This window comes from Anguilla rostrata, chromosome 1, assembly GCF_018555375.3.
Source record: "Anguilla rostrata isolate EN2019 chromosome 1, ASM1855537v3, whole genome shotgun sequence".
NCBI classification, from domain to species: domain Eukaryota; kingdom Metazoa; phylum Chordata; class Actinopteri; order Anguilliformes; family Anguillidae; genus Anguilla; species Anguilla rostrata.
This window is the reverse complement of record NC_057933.1, coordinates 76,774,095-76,786,594: the sequence shown is the minus strand read 5'-3', so window position 1 is coordinate 76,786,594 and position 12,500 is coordinate 76,774,095. Positions and strand designations below refer to the sequence as shown.

Sequence of the window (12,500 nt, the reverse complement as noted above, 5' to 3'; positions counted from 1 at the left end):
CATCAACACTGTATACCACAACACCAGCATTCTATACCACAACAGCAGCATTCTAAACCGCAACATCAACACTGTATACCACAACACCAGCATTCTATACCACAACAACAGCATTGTATACCACAACACCAGAATTCTATACCACAACACCAGCATTCTATACCAAAACAACAGCATTGTATACCACAACACCAGAATTCTATACCACAACACCAGCATTCTATACCAAAACAACAGCATTGTATACCACAACACCAGGATTCTATACCACAACACCAGCATTCTATACCAAAACACCAACATTCTATACCACAACACCAGGATTCTATACCACAATATCAGCATTCGGTACCACAACATCAGCGTTCTGTACCATATCAGCATTCTAAACCACAATATCAGTACGCTATACCACAACATCAGCATTATATAACAGATTATATAACACTACACCCATCCTACACCGTAATTCCAGCATCACCTGCACAACACCAGCTCGTGTTCGCACCAGAATACATTTTGTCTTATTTTTGCCGAACCGGGTCACCGTGCAATGCGGCATCCCCATGGAAACGCCACTGGCAGTGAGACAAAGTAAATAAAAAGCATGCACGCTCATACCTAATAAATAAAGATAGAAAAGCGAGGGAGACAGAGGGAGGGAGGGAGGGGAAAACAAACCTTTCTATGGAAGATTACTGAGTGCAGCCCCACAGGTCCTCCAAGCACACTTATGTGGACGGACAAAAGAGAAACAGTAGCAGAGCGACGAATGCAATGAAAATAGTCGAATGAGGGGCAAATAAAGGGCAAATTGATTTTCTAGTTTAGTGCACCTGTCAAAATAACTATAGACACATATTCCCCTCACTACCACTGGAGAATTACTGATTACAAACTAAAAAATGTCAAAACAAAACTTAAGCAGTCGACAGACTGTCGACTCCCCTCCTTTTCAAAAATTTCGCCAGAGACGTTTTCAGACAACACTGCAGAAAGCTTCTGGAGAGTGTCCACTGCAAGCGCGGTGTGGAGGAAACTGTGAACCTATTTCAGATTCATCACAACCAATATATTACTACATAAGAGACGAATCACAGCCAGTACATTACTACATAAGAGAGTAATCACTATCAACGCATTACTACATTACAGACTAAACAGCACAGTAGAGCAGTGCTGATGCTCTATGGTCAATATCCTTCCTACACCACTGGTGACACTCTATGGTCTACTCCTGCCCACACCAATGGTGACCTTCTATGGTCTACTCCTGCCTGGTCTGCACCAGTGGTGATACTCTATGGTGTACTGTGTTAGAATCCCTGTAGGGTGGCACATATCATCCGGATTGTCATCCAGGGAAACTCAATCAGCGACTCAATAAGCTTGCACCATCCCTCTCATGTCAAGCTCTAACTACTCTCTCCCAGACTGACTGACAATACTGTCCGAATTCACCACACATAAAAATGAAAAATAAAATCTACATTTAAAAAAAAAAAAGCATTCATTTATTATGTCTACCATCTCCTAACAACATAAAGAGGTAGTTTTTAGGAACACACTGCGACGGAACGCCTATCCACATAGAGTGTGAATGGTAAATGGTAAATGGACTGCATTTATATAGCGCTTTTATCCAAAGCGCTTTACAATTGATGCCTCTCATTCGCCAGAGCAGTTAGGGGTTAGGGGTTAGGTGTCTTGCTCAAGGACACTTCGACATGCCCCGGGCAGGGGTTTGAACCGGCAACCCTCCGACTGCCAGACAAGCGTTTTTACCTCCTGAGCTATGTCGCCCCACAACATGGGGTGAAAGGGCAACACGCGGACTGTGCGATTGCGCGACTGTGTGCGTTCACGCGCACAAACCCCGCAAAGCGTCTTCCTCTCCAGGCACGCGGCCTCCGCTCGTGCCGGAGGGCCGCCGAGGCAGCCGCAAACCGGTCAACGCGCAGCCACGGTTACCGGGGAAGCGCCGGCGCGTCCCGATGCGAGGCGTCCCGTCGTTATGCCGTTTTTTCCCAGGGCCTAACGCCACAAACACAAGACCCTAGACCTGCACGGGGGCGACATAGCTCAGGAGGTAAGACGTATAGGCGAAATCAGATAAGCGTGTCTGGCAGTCGGAAGGTTGCCGGTTCAAACCCCGTCCTGGGCGTGTCGAAGTGTCCTTGAGCAAGACACCTAACCCCTAATTGCTCTGGCGAATGAGAGGCATCAATTGTAAAGCGCTTTGGATAAAAGCGCTATATAAATGCAGTCCATTTACCATTTACCACGCACACAAAGCTCTGCTGCGCTACTTACCTGCAGACGTGTTACCTAACTCACCACGTCCATTAGTGCGAATGCAGAGCTCCATGTGGGTCAGATCAGTTATGTGATTAAATCTAATCAAGTAAAACACGGCTGAACTGTCCGAGCTAAACCTGCACAGCCTTAATAAACGCTGATTATTTTTATGGTTCCTTTTTTTTTTTTTTTTTTTTTGTGGTCAGAGTTTGGACCTGAAGTGAAATGGTGCAGAACGACGGAGAAAAATGAAACATTAAAATGTATTCCCCAGTTTCCCAGCATTGGGTGTGGTGGCACACCCTGCTACAGTTTAATACCTCAGCAATAAACATGCTCAGCCCATTTGGTTATTAGCTGTGAGAGACCCCTCATTACAATGCTGTCTACCACATTGACTCTACTGCACAGACTGGACTGCGCAGACTGGACTCCCCGGACCGGAGCACACAGACTCGACTGTGCAGACTCAACTGCACAGACTCCACTGCACAAACTCCACTGTACAGACTGGACTGCGCAGATTCCACTGTGCAGACTGGACTGCACAGACTGGACTGCGCAGATTCCACTGTGCAGACTCGACTGCACAGACTCCACTGCACAAACTCCACTGTACAGACTGGACTGCGCAGATTCCACTGTGCAGACTGGACTGCACAGACTGGACTGCGCAGATTCCACTGTGCAGACTCGACTGCGCAGACTCCACTGCACAGACTTGACTGCACAGAATCGACTGAGTAGACTCGACTCCGCAGACTCCAGAGAGGAGTCCGGAAAACACAAGCTGGCTGATGAAATGCAGGCCTGCTCTCTCCCGAATCCACAGAGCAGAGCCGTAACCGTCGGTTACACAGATCCACAGACCAGAGCCGTAACCATCGGTAACACAGATCCACAGAGCAGAGCCGTAACCATTGGTAACACAGACCCACCAGTGCCAGCTGCCATTCCAAATTTGAAGAAAAAGTATGGAAATAAATAAACAAAACCCCCTTTGAAATAAATTTTGACCTCAATGGGGGGTTTCCTGGCAAAATAAAGGATAAATGAAATAGGAAAAAAAAAAAAAAACTACATTATACACATATCTCCTTCAGAGAGAATAGGAGGCTGCAAAGCTGGTCAGGGAAATGGGGGTGTGTGTGTAGTGCATTGTGGGTGACCTTCACATTGCCCTCCACCCTCCTGTTCCCTGAGGAACTGGGCCACTACATATAAAAATAGAAGCTCGAGGACAACAAAAAAAAACCACAAACCCAAAGGGGTGTGGCTGTGTGCCAACACCTGCACCCTGTTCTAGGGGGCGCTGTGCTCTGGGCAGGAGCCCAAACCGAGAACAACCAATCAGGAGCTGGCCATTTCTGCATTCTCTATTTCACATTCAAGCCTCTTCCTCGTCCTCCTCATCCTCCGCAAACAGCAATTGCAGGCACCACACCGCAGAGTTGAGCAGATTAATAGGCCATTTTGTCACAGTGAGTGCATTATGACATCATAACTTTAAGAGAGCATTATGACATCATAAATTTAAGAGTGCATTATGGAATCTTCAATTCTTTTCTTTTCATGCTAAATGCTAATCTCGTAGGAGCAATTAATTAAGGATTGTCACTAACCTCCAATCACACCAGCTTTCATAGAATCCGTCCAAATATACCAACTTTCATAAAATCCGTCCAATCACACTGGCAGTCATACAGACCGTCCAATCACATCTGCTGTCATACAGACCGTCCAATCACATCCGCTGTCGTACAGAACGTCCAATCACGACTGGGCCCTCCAGGCAAAACAAACACAGCCAGAACCTTTTTAGAACCTTCCCACAACATTGAGGAAATGTGTCATGAATCTGGAAGTCAGCCAGCCAATGACATGCCTCCTGACTCGGAAGGGGGCGGGGACAGGCCTCTTGATCCGCCCCAGTCGAGCTGCTGAATCTAGGCCTGTCCTCCTCCTCCTCCTCCTCCTCCTCCTCGCCCTGTTACAGGTCAGCGCATCCATCCAGAACAAGGCCTGACAATAACGGAAAGGAATAAAGTACTTTGTACAGAGCATTTAAACCCTGCGCCCCCCCCACCCCACCCCACCCCCATCTCTGCTGCCTGGCCAGCTCCCTCTACACAGAGAGAGAGAGGGAGAGAGAGAGACTGAGACTGAGAGAGAGAGAGAGAGAGAATACAGAAAAATCATCAAGGATTTGTCAAAAGTTTGATCTTCATAATCCATCTGGGTTGCCAGTGTTTAATCCTTTGAATAAATATCTGAAAGGTTATTTTTAGGCCCCGGCTCGCTCGCTCGCCCGCTCGCCCGCTCGCCCCGGCAGTCCATCAGCTGAGTCCGGAGGCGCGGCGGCCGAAGATGAAAAGAGAGAGATAACGAACGGAACGGAACGCTGGAAATATTTACCGCGCTTTAATAGGAAGGCGGGAAGAGCGGTGGTGGGCGGCATGTTTGGGTTGGGGGTAGGGGGTGGGGGGGTGGGGGGGGGGCGATGTGCAAGACAGCCAAATTCACAAAGCCCAACATATTAATTCGGAGGGGATGTGTAGAGCTAATTTTAGCCCCACTGCTGGTTGGCCGCTGGAGAGGAGAGAGAGTCCCGTACACCACGCCAGCTGGGTGTGCCAAAGAGAGAGGGAGTAATTGGATTATTCCCCCCCCCATCCTAAACACCAACCTCCCCCAATGCAAGCTCAGTGCTTCTTCTGAGGGGAAAGGGGGAGAACACGCAAAAATGTAACACCACTGCTTCTGAGCTGGCCAGGGGGACATATAAAAATGCAACACCACTGCTTCTGAGCTGGCCGGGAGGACATATATAAATGCAACACCACTGCTTCTGAGCTGGCCAGGGGGACATATATAAATGCAACACCACTGCTTCTGAGCTGGCCAGGGGGACATATATAAATGCAACACCACTGCTTCTGAGCTGGCCAGGGGACATATAAAAATGCAACACCACTTCTCTGAGCGGCCGGGGGACATAATAATGCAACACCACTGCTTCTGAGCTGGCCAGGGACATATATAAATGCAACACACTGCTTCTTCTGAGCTGGCCGGGAGGACATATATAAATGCAACACCACTGCTTCTGAGCTGGCCAGGGGGACATATATAAATTCAACACCACTGCTTCTGAGCTGGCCGGGAGGACATATATAAATGCAACACCACTGCTTCTGAGCTGGCCAGGGGGACATATATAAATGCAACACCACTGCTTCTGAGCTGGCCAGGGGAACAGATAAAAAAAAATAACACCATCACTTCTGAACTGACCAGGGGGACAGATAAAAATGTAACACCACCATGTCCCAATCCACACCCCCCCACCCCCCACCCCCCCACACCCAATCACTGCTGGCGCCAAGGGGCTTTCAGTCCTAACTAAAATGCTAAACATGTTTTTTTTCGGGGGGGGTGGGGGAGGTGGGGGTTAGGGGGAAGGATTTGGTTGGTATGCTTCAATGGACACAGTACACACACACATGCACACACATACACACTCACACACACACACACACACACACTGGGCCAACAACAGTGAGTCACATCAGAGCCCAGTGTGGGTCCACTGCCAGTGATGATGCGATGATGTCATCTGGCAGCAGGCTGCACTTCCTGTTTCTGAGGACGATGGCAGGTTGGGGTGTCAGCGGGAGGGGGTGGGGGGGGGTTTGGTTGGTTGGAGGGTGGTGCTGATGCAGGAGTACTCATGGGGAGGGTGGGGTGGGGGGGCTTGTTGTTCTGCCCAAAGGGTTTCGACAGGATTTTTACTGCGTTGTCCTTTGGATGCGTCACATTTATAAAAGCAGCACGGAGAACAGCTGAGACACAATGTCACTCTGAGATCTTAATACACACCCCCTCCTCCCACACACAAACACACACACACACACACACACACACACAGACACAGACACACTCCCATACATGCACACCCAAATACACTGACACGCACACACACACACACACTCCCATACACATACACACACACGCACACTCCCATGCACACACATGCACACACATACACACTCACATGCACACGCACGCACCCATACACACACAAACACACTCCCACACACACACAAGCCCGCACACACACATATGAATGTACACTTTCTTAAAAAAAAATTTTTTTTTTAAACTATTGCATTGTGAATTCAGGATTAGGCTACACTGAACCCCCCAAGCCAGGTCAGAACAGATCCCTTCCCGTTTAGTTCAAACGCCGCTGTGCTTCACATGCTGAACGGCATCTCGGAGACAGAGCGCGGAGCCGAAAGGACGTGAGAGAGGAGGCTCGTCCTATCAGACGGCTCGGCTCGCATCAGAGATCACCCGGCGCCATCTACAGGCCGTGCCCCGAACGACAGGCAGCCAGCCGCTGGAACTCGAACCCCAAAAGCACTCGTCTATACGGCGAGGTCAGCGGGCACATCGCCGACACACACTGCATCCCATAATTAAAGCGCGCTCGCCGCAGCCCTTCCGCGCCGGCAGCTACGCCAGAGAAAGCAGAGTCGGGGCGATGCCATGGCGACCCACCGCAGGCACACCCCTGGCGTGTTACCTAACGGAAGGACAGAAAGACGCACGGAAGGCCGTGCCCCGACCTGTATCTGCCCTGCGCCAGTGTACCTCCCCAGTAGGGAATAAAAACTCGCACTGAATAGAGAAAGTACCCGACGATCGTTTGGTAATGGCTCTTGCACAGAGCGATGAACTACACTGGAGAACACCCGTGTTGCTCTGAGGAACCCTAACATACGGCACCACCAACAATTCATCCATCCATCCATCCATCCATCCATTATCTAAACCCGCTTCTCCTAGGTAGGATCCATCCATTATCTAAACCCGCTTATCCTGGGCAGGGTCGCGGGAGGTGCTGGAGCCCATCCCAGCGTGCATTGGGCGAGAGGCAGGAATACACCCTGGACAGGCCTCAAATATATCGCTGGGCACACACAACCTACACGCTCTATATCTATGGGCAATTTAGAGTCACCAACAATTCAATTCAACTGAAAAGCAACAAGGCACAGAGGGCCATTTATAATCAATAGGTGCAACGTTAACCAAACAAAAGCTATTTGTACTGTATTTAAAGGAAGTACCACTAGAAGGACAGATCTATCAGGAAGTGGGAAAACAAAACAGGAAGTAAGGGGAAACCGGAAGTAAGGGGCAACAGGAAGCGGGGGAAACAGGAAGTGGGGGAAACAGGAAGCAGGGGAAACAGGAAGTAGGAGGAAACAGGAAGCGGGGCTGACCCGGTGCAGGTCTTCTTCGAACACTGATTCGGGAACGCTGCAGGCGAACAGGGAGGTGGGCAGGTCACTCAGGTCCATCATCTCCTCGGCATCTTCGTCGTTCTCCCCGAACACCATCTCCTCCTCTTCCTCCTCCTCCTCGGGGTCGCTGCTGTAGGCCTCGCAGCCGTTGCTCCACGGTTTGCCTCCCTCACGGAGCATCACGAGCCAGGGCACGGGTCACCGCGGGGTCACCGAGGGGTCAGGAAAGGGTCACAGAGGGGAGCGGGAGGGGGATGGTGAGGGGGCAAAGGGACCCCAAATTTGACCTGGTTGAGAGATAGAATCCAGTCGCATGATCTCTTATTAATACTAGAAGTTTAAAGTTAAATGTCTGCCCTCCTTATTTGAAAGACAAAATGCTTCAACTGATATGTGAAATAACACATAGCATGATGTAGGTGTTATTCTATTAATAGCTTTCTTTAACAAGAAGAATTTTCCCTTTTTGTACCTGTATTCAGCCACGACCACGTCTACTAGTATTACTATTGTTTTAAGATCTACAAAGCAACGGAACAGAAACAGATGCGTTTTGCCGATTCACAGTGACACCTGGTGGTCTGACAATGGAACTGAAAATAGGATGTATTATAAATGACAGCTTGCAACTGTAGGCTATCGCTATTAGCATGAACAGCAAGTCCAGACCAGTCACAGTATGGCTGTCTTGTTTGATATTCAGAACCCCAGGACTTGTCTAACGTTTCACAGCTGCTAACTGAAGTACGACAGCCATTACGGAGCGAAAAGTGGAAAAGAAAAACAGCTTACATTGTTGAACACAAACCCTTTGGGTAGAATATTCACTTCGGTTTGGAACCGTTATGACTGGAATCCAGAAAACAGACCATATTCTAATGCCACGTTGTTAATCGGTGTTTAGAGATATTTACATATATTGTTTGCTGTTTAATCTGGACTTATTTCACATAAAACACATATGTAATCGACTCAAAACCTAGAGTAAGTTGGGCGTAACCAAAGCTATCCGCAGGACGCTGAAAATAAACGCGCATAATAAAGTTCTTACATCACTACGGTGGGATAAAACGAGCTTAGCTGGGCACGCTGACCTCCGTCACACAGAACACTCAATGTCAAAATGACAACGTAATGTCAACGCTCGCGAATATGAACGACGCGTGCCGCTTTGACGCGTGATGAAACAGGGGTCTTTTCCGTTTGATGTTGAAACGAGAGAAAGTGATATAAAACACCGACAAGAACACCAAGCTGGCTTGCTGAATTACTTACCGCTCTCACTGGTCCAACCGATCAGTTCTTGTTCCACTGTGGCCTCACCGAATACGTAAACGCGCGTAATACGTGCCACACTTCATGTACTTTCTTTATATTATTACATTAAGGGCTATATATTTCGTGAACATAAACTTAATTCCGTTTTTCCCCTGACACATTTGTTTCTATTATGGTTCGATTTGCAGGTGCAGCCTACATCACCACGCGATACATCTTTATTAGACCAATCAAATAGTAGTTTTCCCTCCTTTCCACCAATGAGGACAGAGCTAGGGGGAGGATGCTGGAGTTCAAGATTGGTGGCGACCGCTCGGTAAACAGAAAATTTCACCATAAAATATTTTTTCAACTTGCCTGAATAGTGATTGATAGGGTGTCAAATTCGGTGCTACCTGGTGCTTATAACCCCGAATGACTTGCAATAACGGTTAAGGTTATTATCCTTTGTTTCAAGCATCTTCCAACCGTTACACAACCTCAACCTGTTGCGCTCACTTTTGTTCCGTTTCACTTTGTTAACGTTTTTTTTTAACTCGCAAAATAAAAAAGGAAACGAAAATTGATAACACGCTGTACGTTACAAATATGTAGAATGACACCCGTTTTCGGTATATGGTAGAACAGGAACAACCTTGGTTGCCCGATATATTCTCGGTTTTGACTTTAAACGGCATGCATGCATAAAACACTGTTGGCTTGGTGGATGTCACGCGTTTAAAGTACGTAATACTTGTGTGTATAATTTATTGACCATTATACATCATATTTCAGAACATGAGACGACAGGTTGGAACGTGGATCAATTGAGAAGCACTCAGGCAGGTTTTAAAAATTTTTTTTTAGCGTGGATCCGCACTATCACGTGCCCGCGGTCAGTTCTACTTGCAGTCGTGACACGCCGCTCAACGGGATGTGGATGAGCACGTCGTCTGAATGGTTAAACCGAGTTAGCGTAACACGTCCAAGGCTCCTCACTCCCGTGTCGTAACTTGGCGGGATGTCAGATAATGTCCAGCGAATTATGAAAACATGGCAATACAACAGTGTGGGGCGCATTTTCATAGCATGGATAACTGGATATGGTGCACGCACATCCTTACAAGGCAAGGTTTTTTTATGTCATGGTGCTACCGACTAATCACATTCACGCCATATTTACAGCATCCATTTCCTGCAGAGGGGGGTGTATTTCAAGATGACAGTGCCCCCATTCCACTGACCCTGAGCTTTCCCTCAGTCCCAATTTTCTCAGGAGCGGGCCGGTCACATTGTCCGTATATCATGGCCGTCAATCAATCGAGCATGCACACATACGAAAACACACGGACACGCACGCACGCACGCACCAGCTCCAGTTCCAGTGTTACGAGTCATAGAGCTCGCACAGGGTGGGATGAGAACCCGAGGCCTCTCACTCCAAAGGCATGCGCGTTGCCAGTCAGCCAAAGGCGAAATTGCCCCCTAGCCAAGGGCAACGTCGTCATTTACCAACCTGAGAGTTGCGTCTGTTGTCACGGTAACCTGCTAAGAGCCCTTCGCTTTACTGCACTCTAACTGTGCGTACTAGCGAACTAGCCGAGCTACAGACACACACACACACACACAGACACACATACATGTGCGCAAGCACGTTCACAAGAACACTCACAGACACAAACACACACACACACACACAAACGCATTCACACATAAACACTCTCACACGGATACATACACTAACCCACCAAATATAGCCATAAAACACACCTCTGTCGCAGGGAGGTTGGGTTTGGGGGGGAATGGGGGATGGGGCTGCTGGGGGGGGGGGGGTCGCACTTACACACAGTAACTCCCCAGGCCCTGCAGAGCTGGATCACTCCCATTTGAGCCTTGTGTGCCGGTCGGTTTCGCCATTAACCGGGTGAATAATTAAACAATTCGAGTTTCATTCACTGAATTGCAAAACCGCAGTGGGAGGTAATGGGAACCAGGCAACATCCTCATACATACACACATTTCGGCACCGAGGGGGGGTTTCAGTCCGCGGACAGGAAGCAGAGATGCCAGCGGTGTGTGAGCGCGTTGCGGTGTCATAACCCGAGGCGGAGGACCCGAAGAGGAACTGAAACTTGGACTGGCCAGCAGAACACGGACCCGCGCGAATCCACGAGGTCTCACAAACCATGGGCTGTTCATCCAGCATTAAAGTCAAGTCCAAGAACCCCCCAACTGACGCCTCCCAAGTGGACACAGGTAGGACATGCTCTACAACCAGCCCAACAGGAGTTCACACCTCAGGTTTAAATTTGTTCTTGAACACCGAAAGTGCAAAAGACCTGGAACGCATACTCCTTAGTTTAGGAGGTAAGGATCGTCTTGTTCCACTTGTAATGCAGTTCTGAGGTTTTTGAGGGTTTTTTTTTTTTTTTAAAAACCTACTGCTAAACTTGTTGCAGTTTGTGCATCTTTGTGTCTCGCTGTTCTCTATTGATCAAACATTTGTAGCAGAGAATTATGTGTGCAGGTAGCAGAGAGTATTGTTAGTCTTTTTAATCTGCCTCTCCCATCTGAGACAATACCACAATCGTGGTTTGGCACTTATTAATGAACATGACCACAGATAAACAAAGCAAATAGGATAAAAATAAAAAGGTTCACTGTCTACTGAATGGACATGCTTTCTACTTAAAACAGTCCTCCGTCCTGTATTAGCTACCTTTGCCTCAGGAAGCCTGAAGCAGAGGTGTCGGGGGGGGTCTAGTTTTCGGACAGAACTGAGTAGAGAACGGGGCGAAGCCATCCTGTAAGTCTGTTCTGTTATGGTCCAGCACAGGCCTAATTCACTTTTTACATTCTGCTTATTATGAAAACTACATAACGGTTTGTTTTCACCTGGAGATTTTCTGTAGAATCTCCCTTAAGTTTAAACCAGAGTTGTTTAATAAAAGGAAAACAATGAAGCCTTTTTTTTTGTCTGTGCCTGAAATCGCAGTTAATGTGTAACCAGGTGTTGCCATGACTGCGCTTGAAAAATTGGCATTCCAGTGCTGTTACAACTCAGCCTCCCTCACCTCTACCCGCTTCCCCCCTTCACCCACACCCCACCCCAAACCCTGCTGCTACTTTACCTCAACCCCTGCCCCCATCCCTACTCCTACCCCTACCCCAATCCCTGCTCCCATCCCTACTCCTACCCCAACCCCTGCCCCCATCCCTAGTCCTACCCCAAACCACTACCCCATCCCCACTACCCCCATCCCTAGTCCTACCCCAACCTACTACCCCCATCCCTACCTACAACCCACTACCCCATCCCTACTCCTACCCCTACCCACCCTGCCCCATCCCTACTTCTACCCACACCCCTAACCCCAACCCTACCGCCATCCTTACTCCTACCCCAACGCACTACCCCCATATCTACTCCTACCCCAACCCACTACCCCATCCCTATTCCTACCCAAACCCCTAACCCATCCCTACCCCCATCCTTACTCCTACCCCAAACCCCTAACCCCATCCCTACCCCCATCTTCCTCATAGCCCAACCCACTACCCCCATCCATACCCCTACTCCTACCCCTACCCCCATCTGTTCCCCTATGTCCATGGGTGGCCTCAAGTGTTTCA

General features: G+C 48.6%; 1 protein-coding gene across 2 annotated transcripts in view; it reads right to left on the bottom strand.

Annotated features, from left to right (window-relative positions):
* rcan3 (regulator of calcineurin 3) overlaps positions 1-9,096 on the bottom strand; it is a 50,264-nt gene extending 41,168 nt beyond the window's left edge. The window contains exons 1-2 of one of the 2 annotated variants that reach the window (XM_064302167.1): positions 8,886-9,096; positions 7,590-7,897 (exon numbers count right to left, since the gene is read on the bottom strand). In XM_064302167.1, the coding sequence (XP_064158237.1) occupies positions 7,590-7,790 (201 nt within the window). In that variant the 5' untranslated portion in view covers positions 7,791-7,897; positions 8,886-9,096. The remainder of the gene's footprint in view (positions 1-7,589; positions 7,898-8,885) is intronic. The other variant, XM_064302180.1, reaches the window with a different exon arrangement.
* Between the last annotated feature and the right edge of the window lie 3,404 nt (positions 9,097-12,500).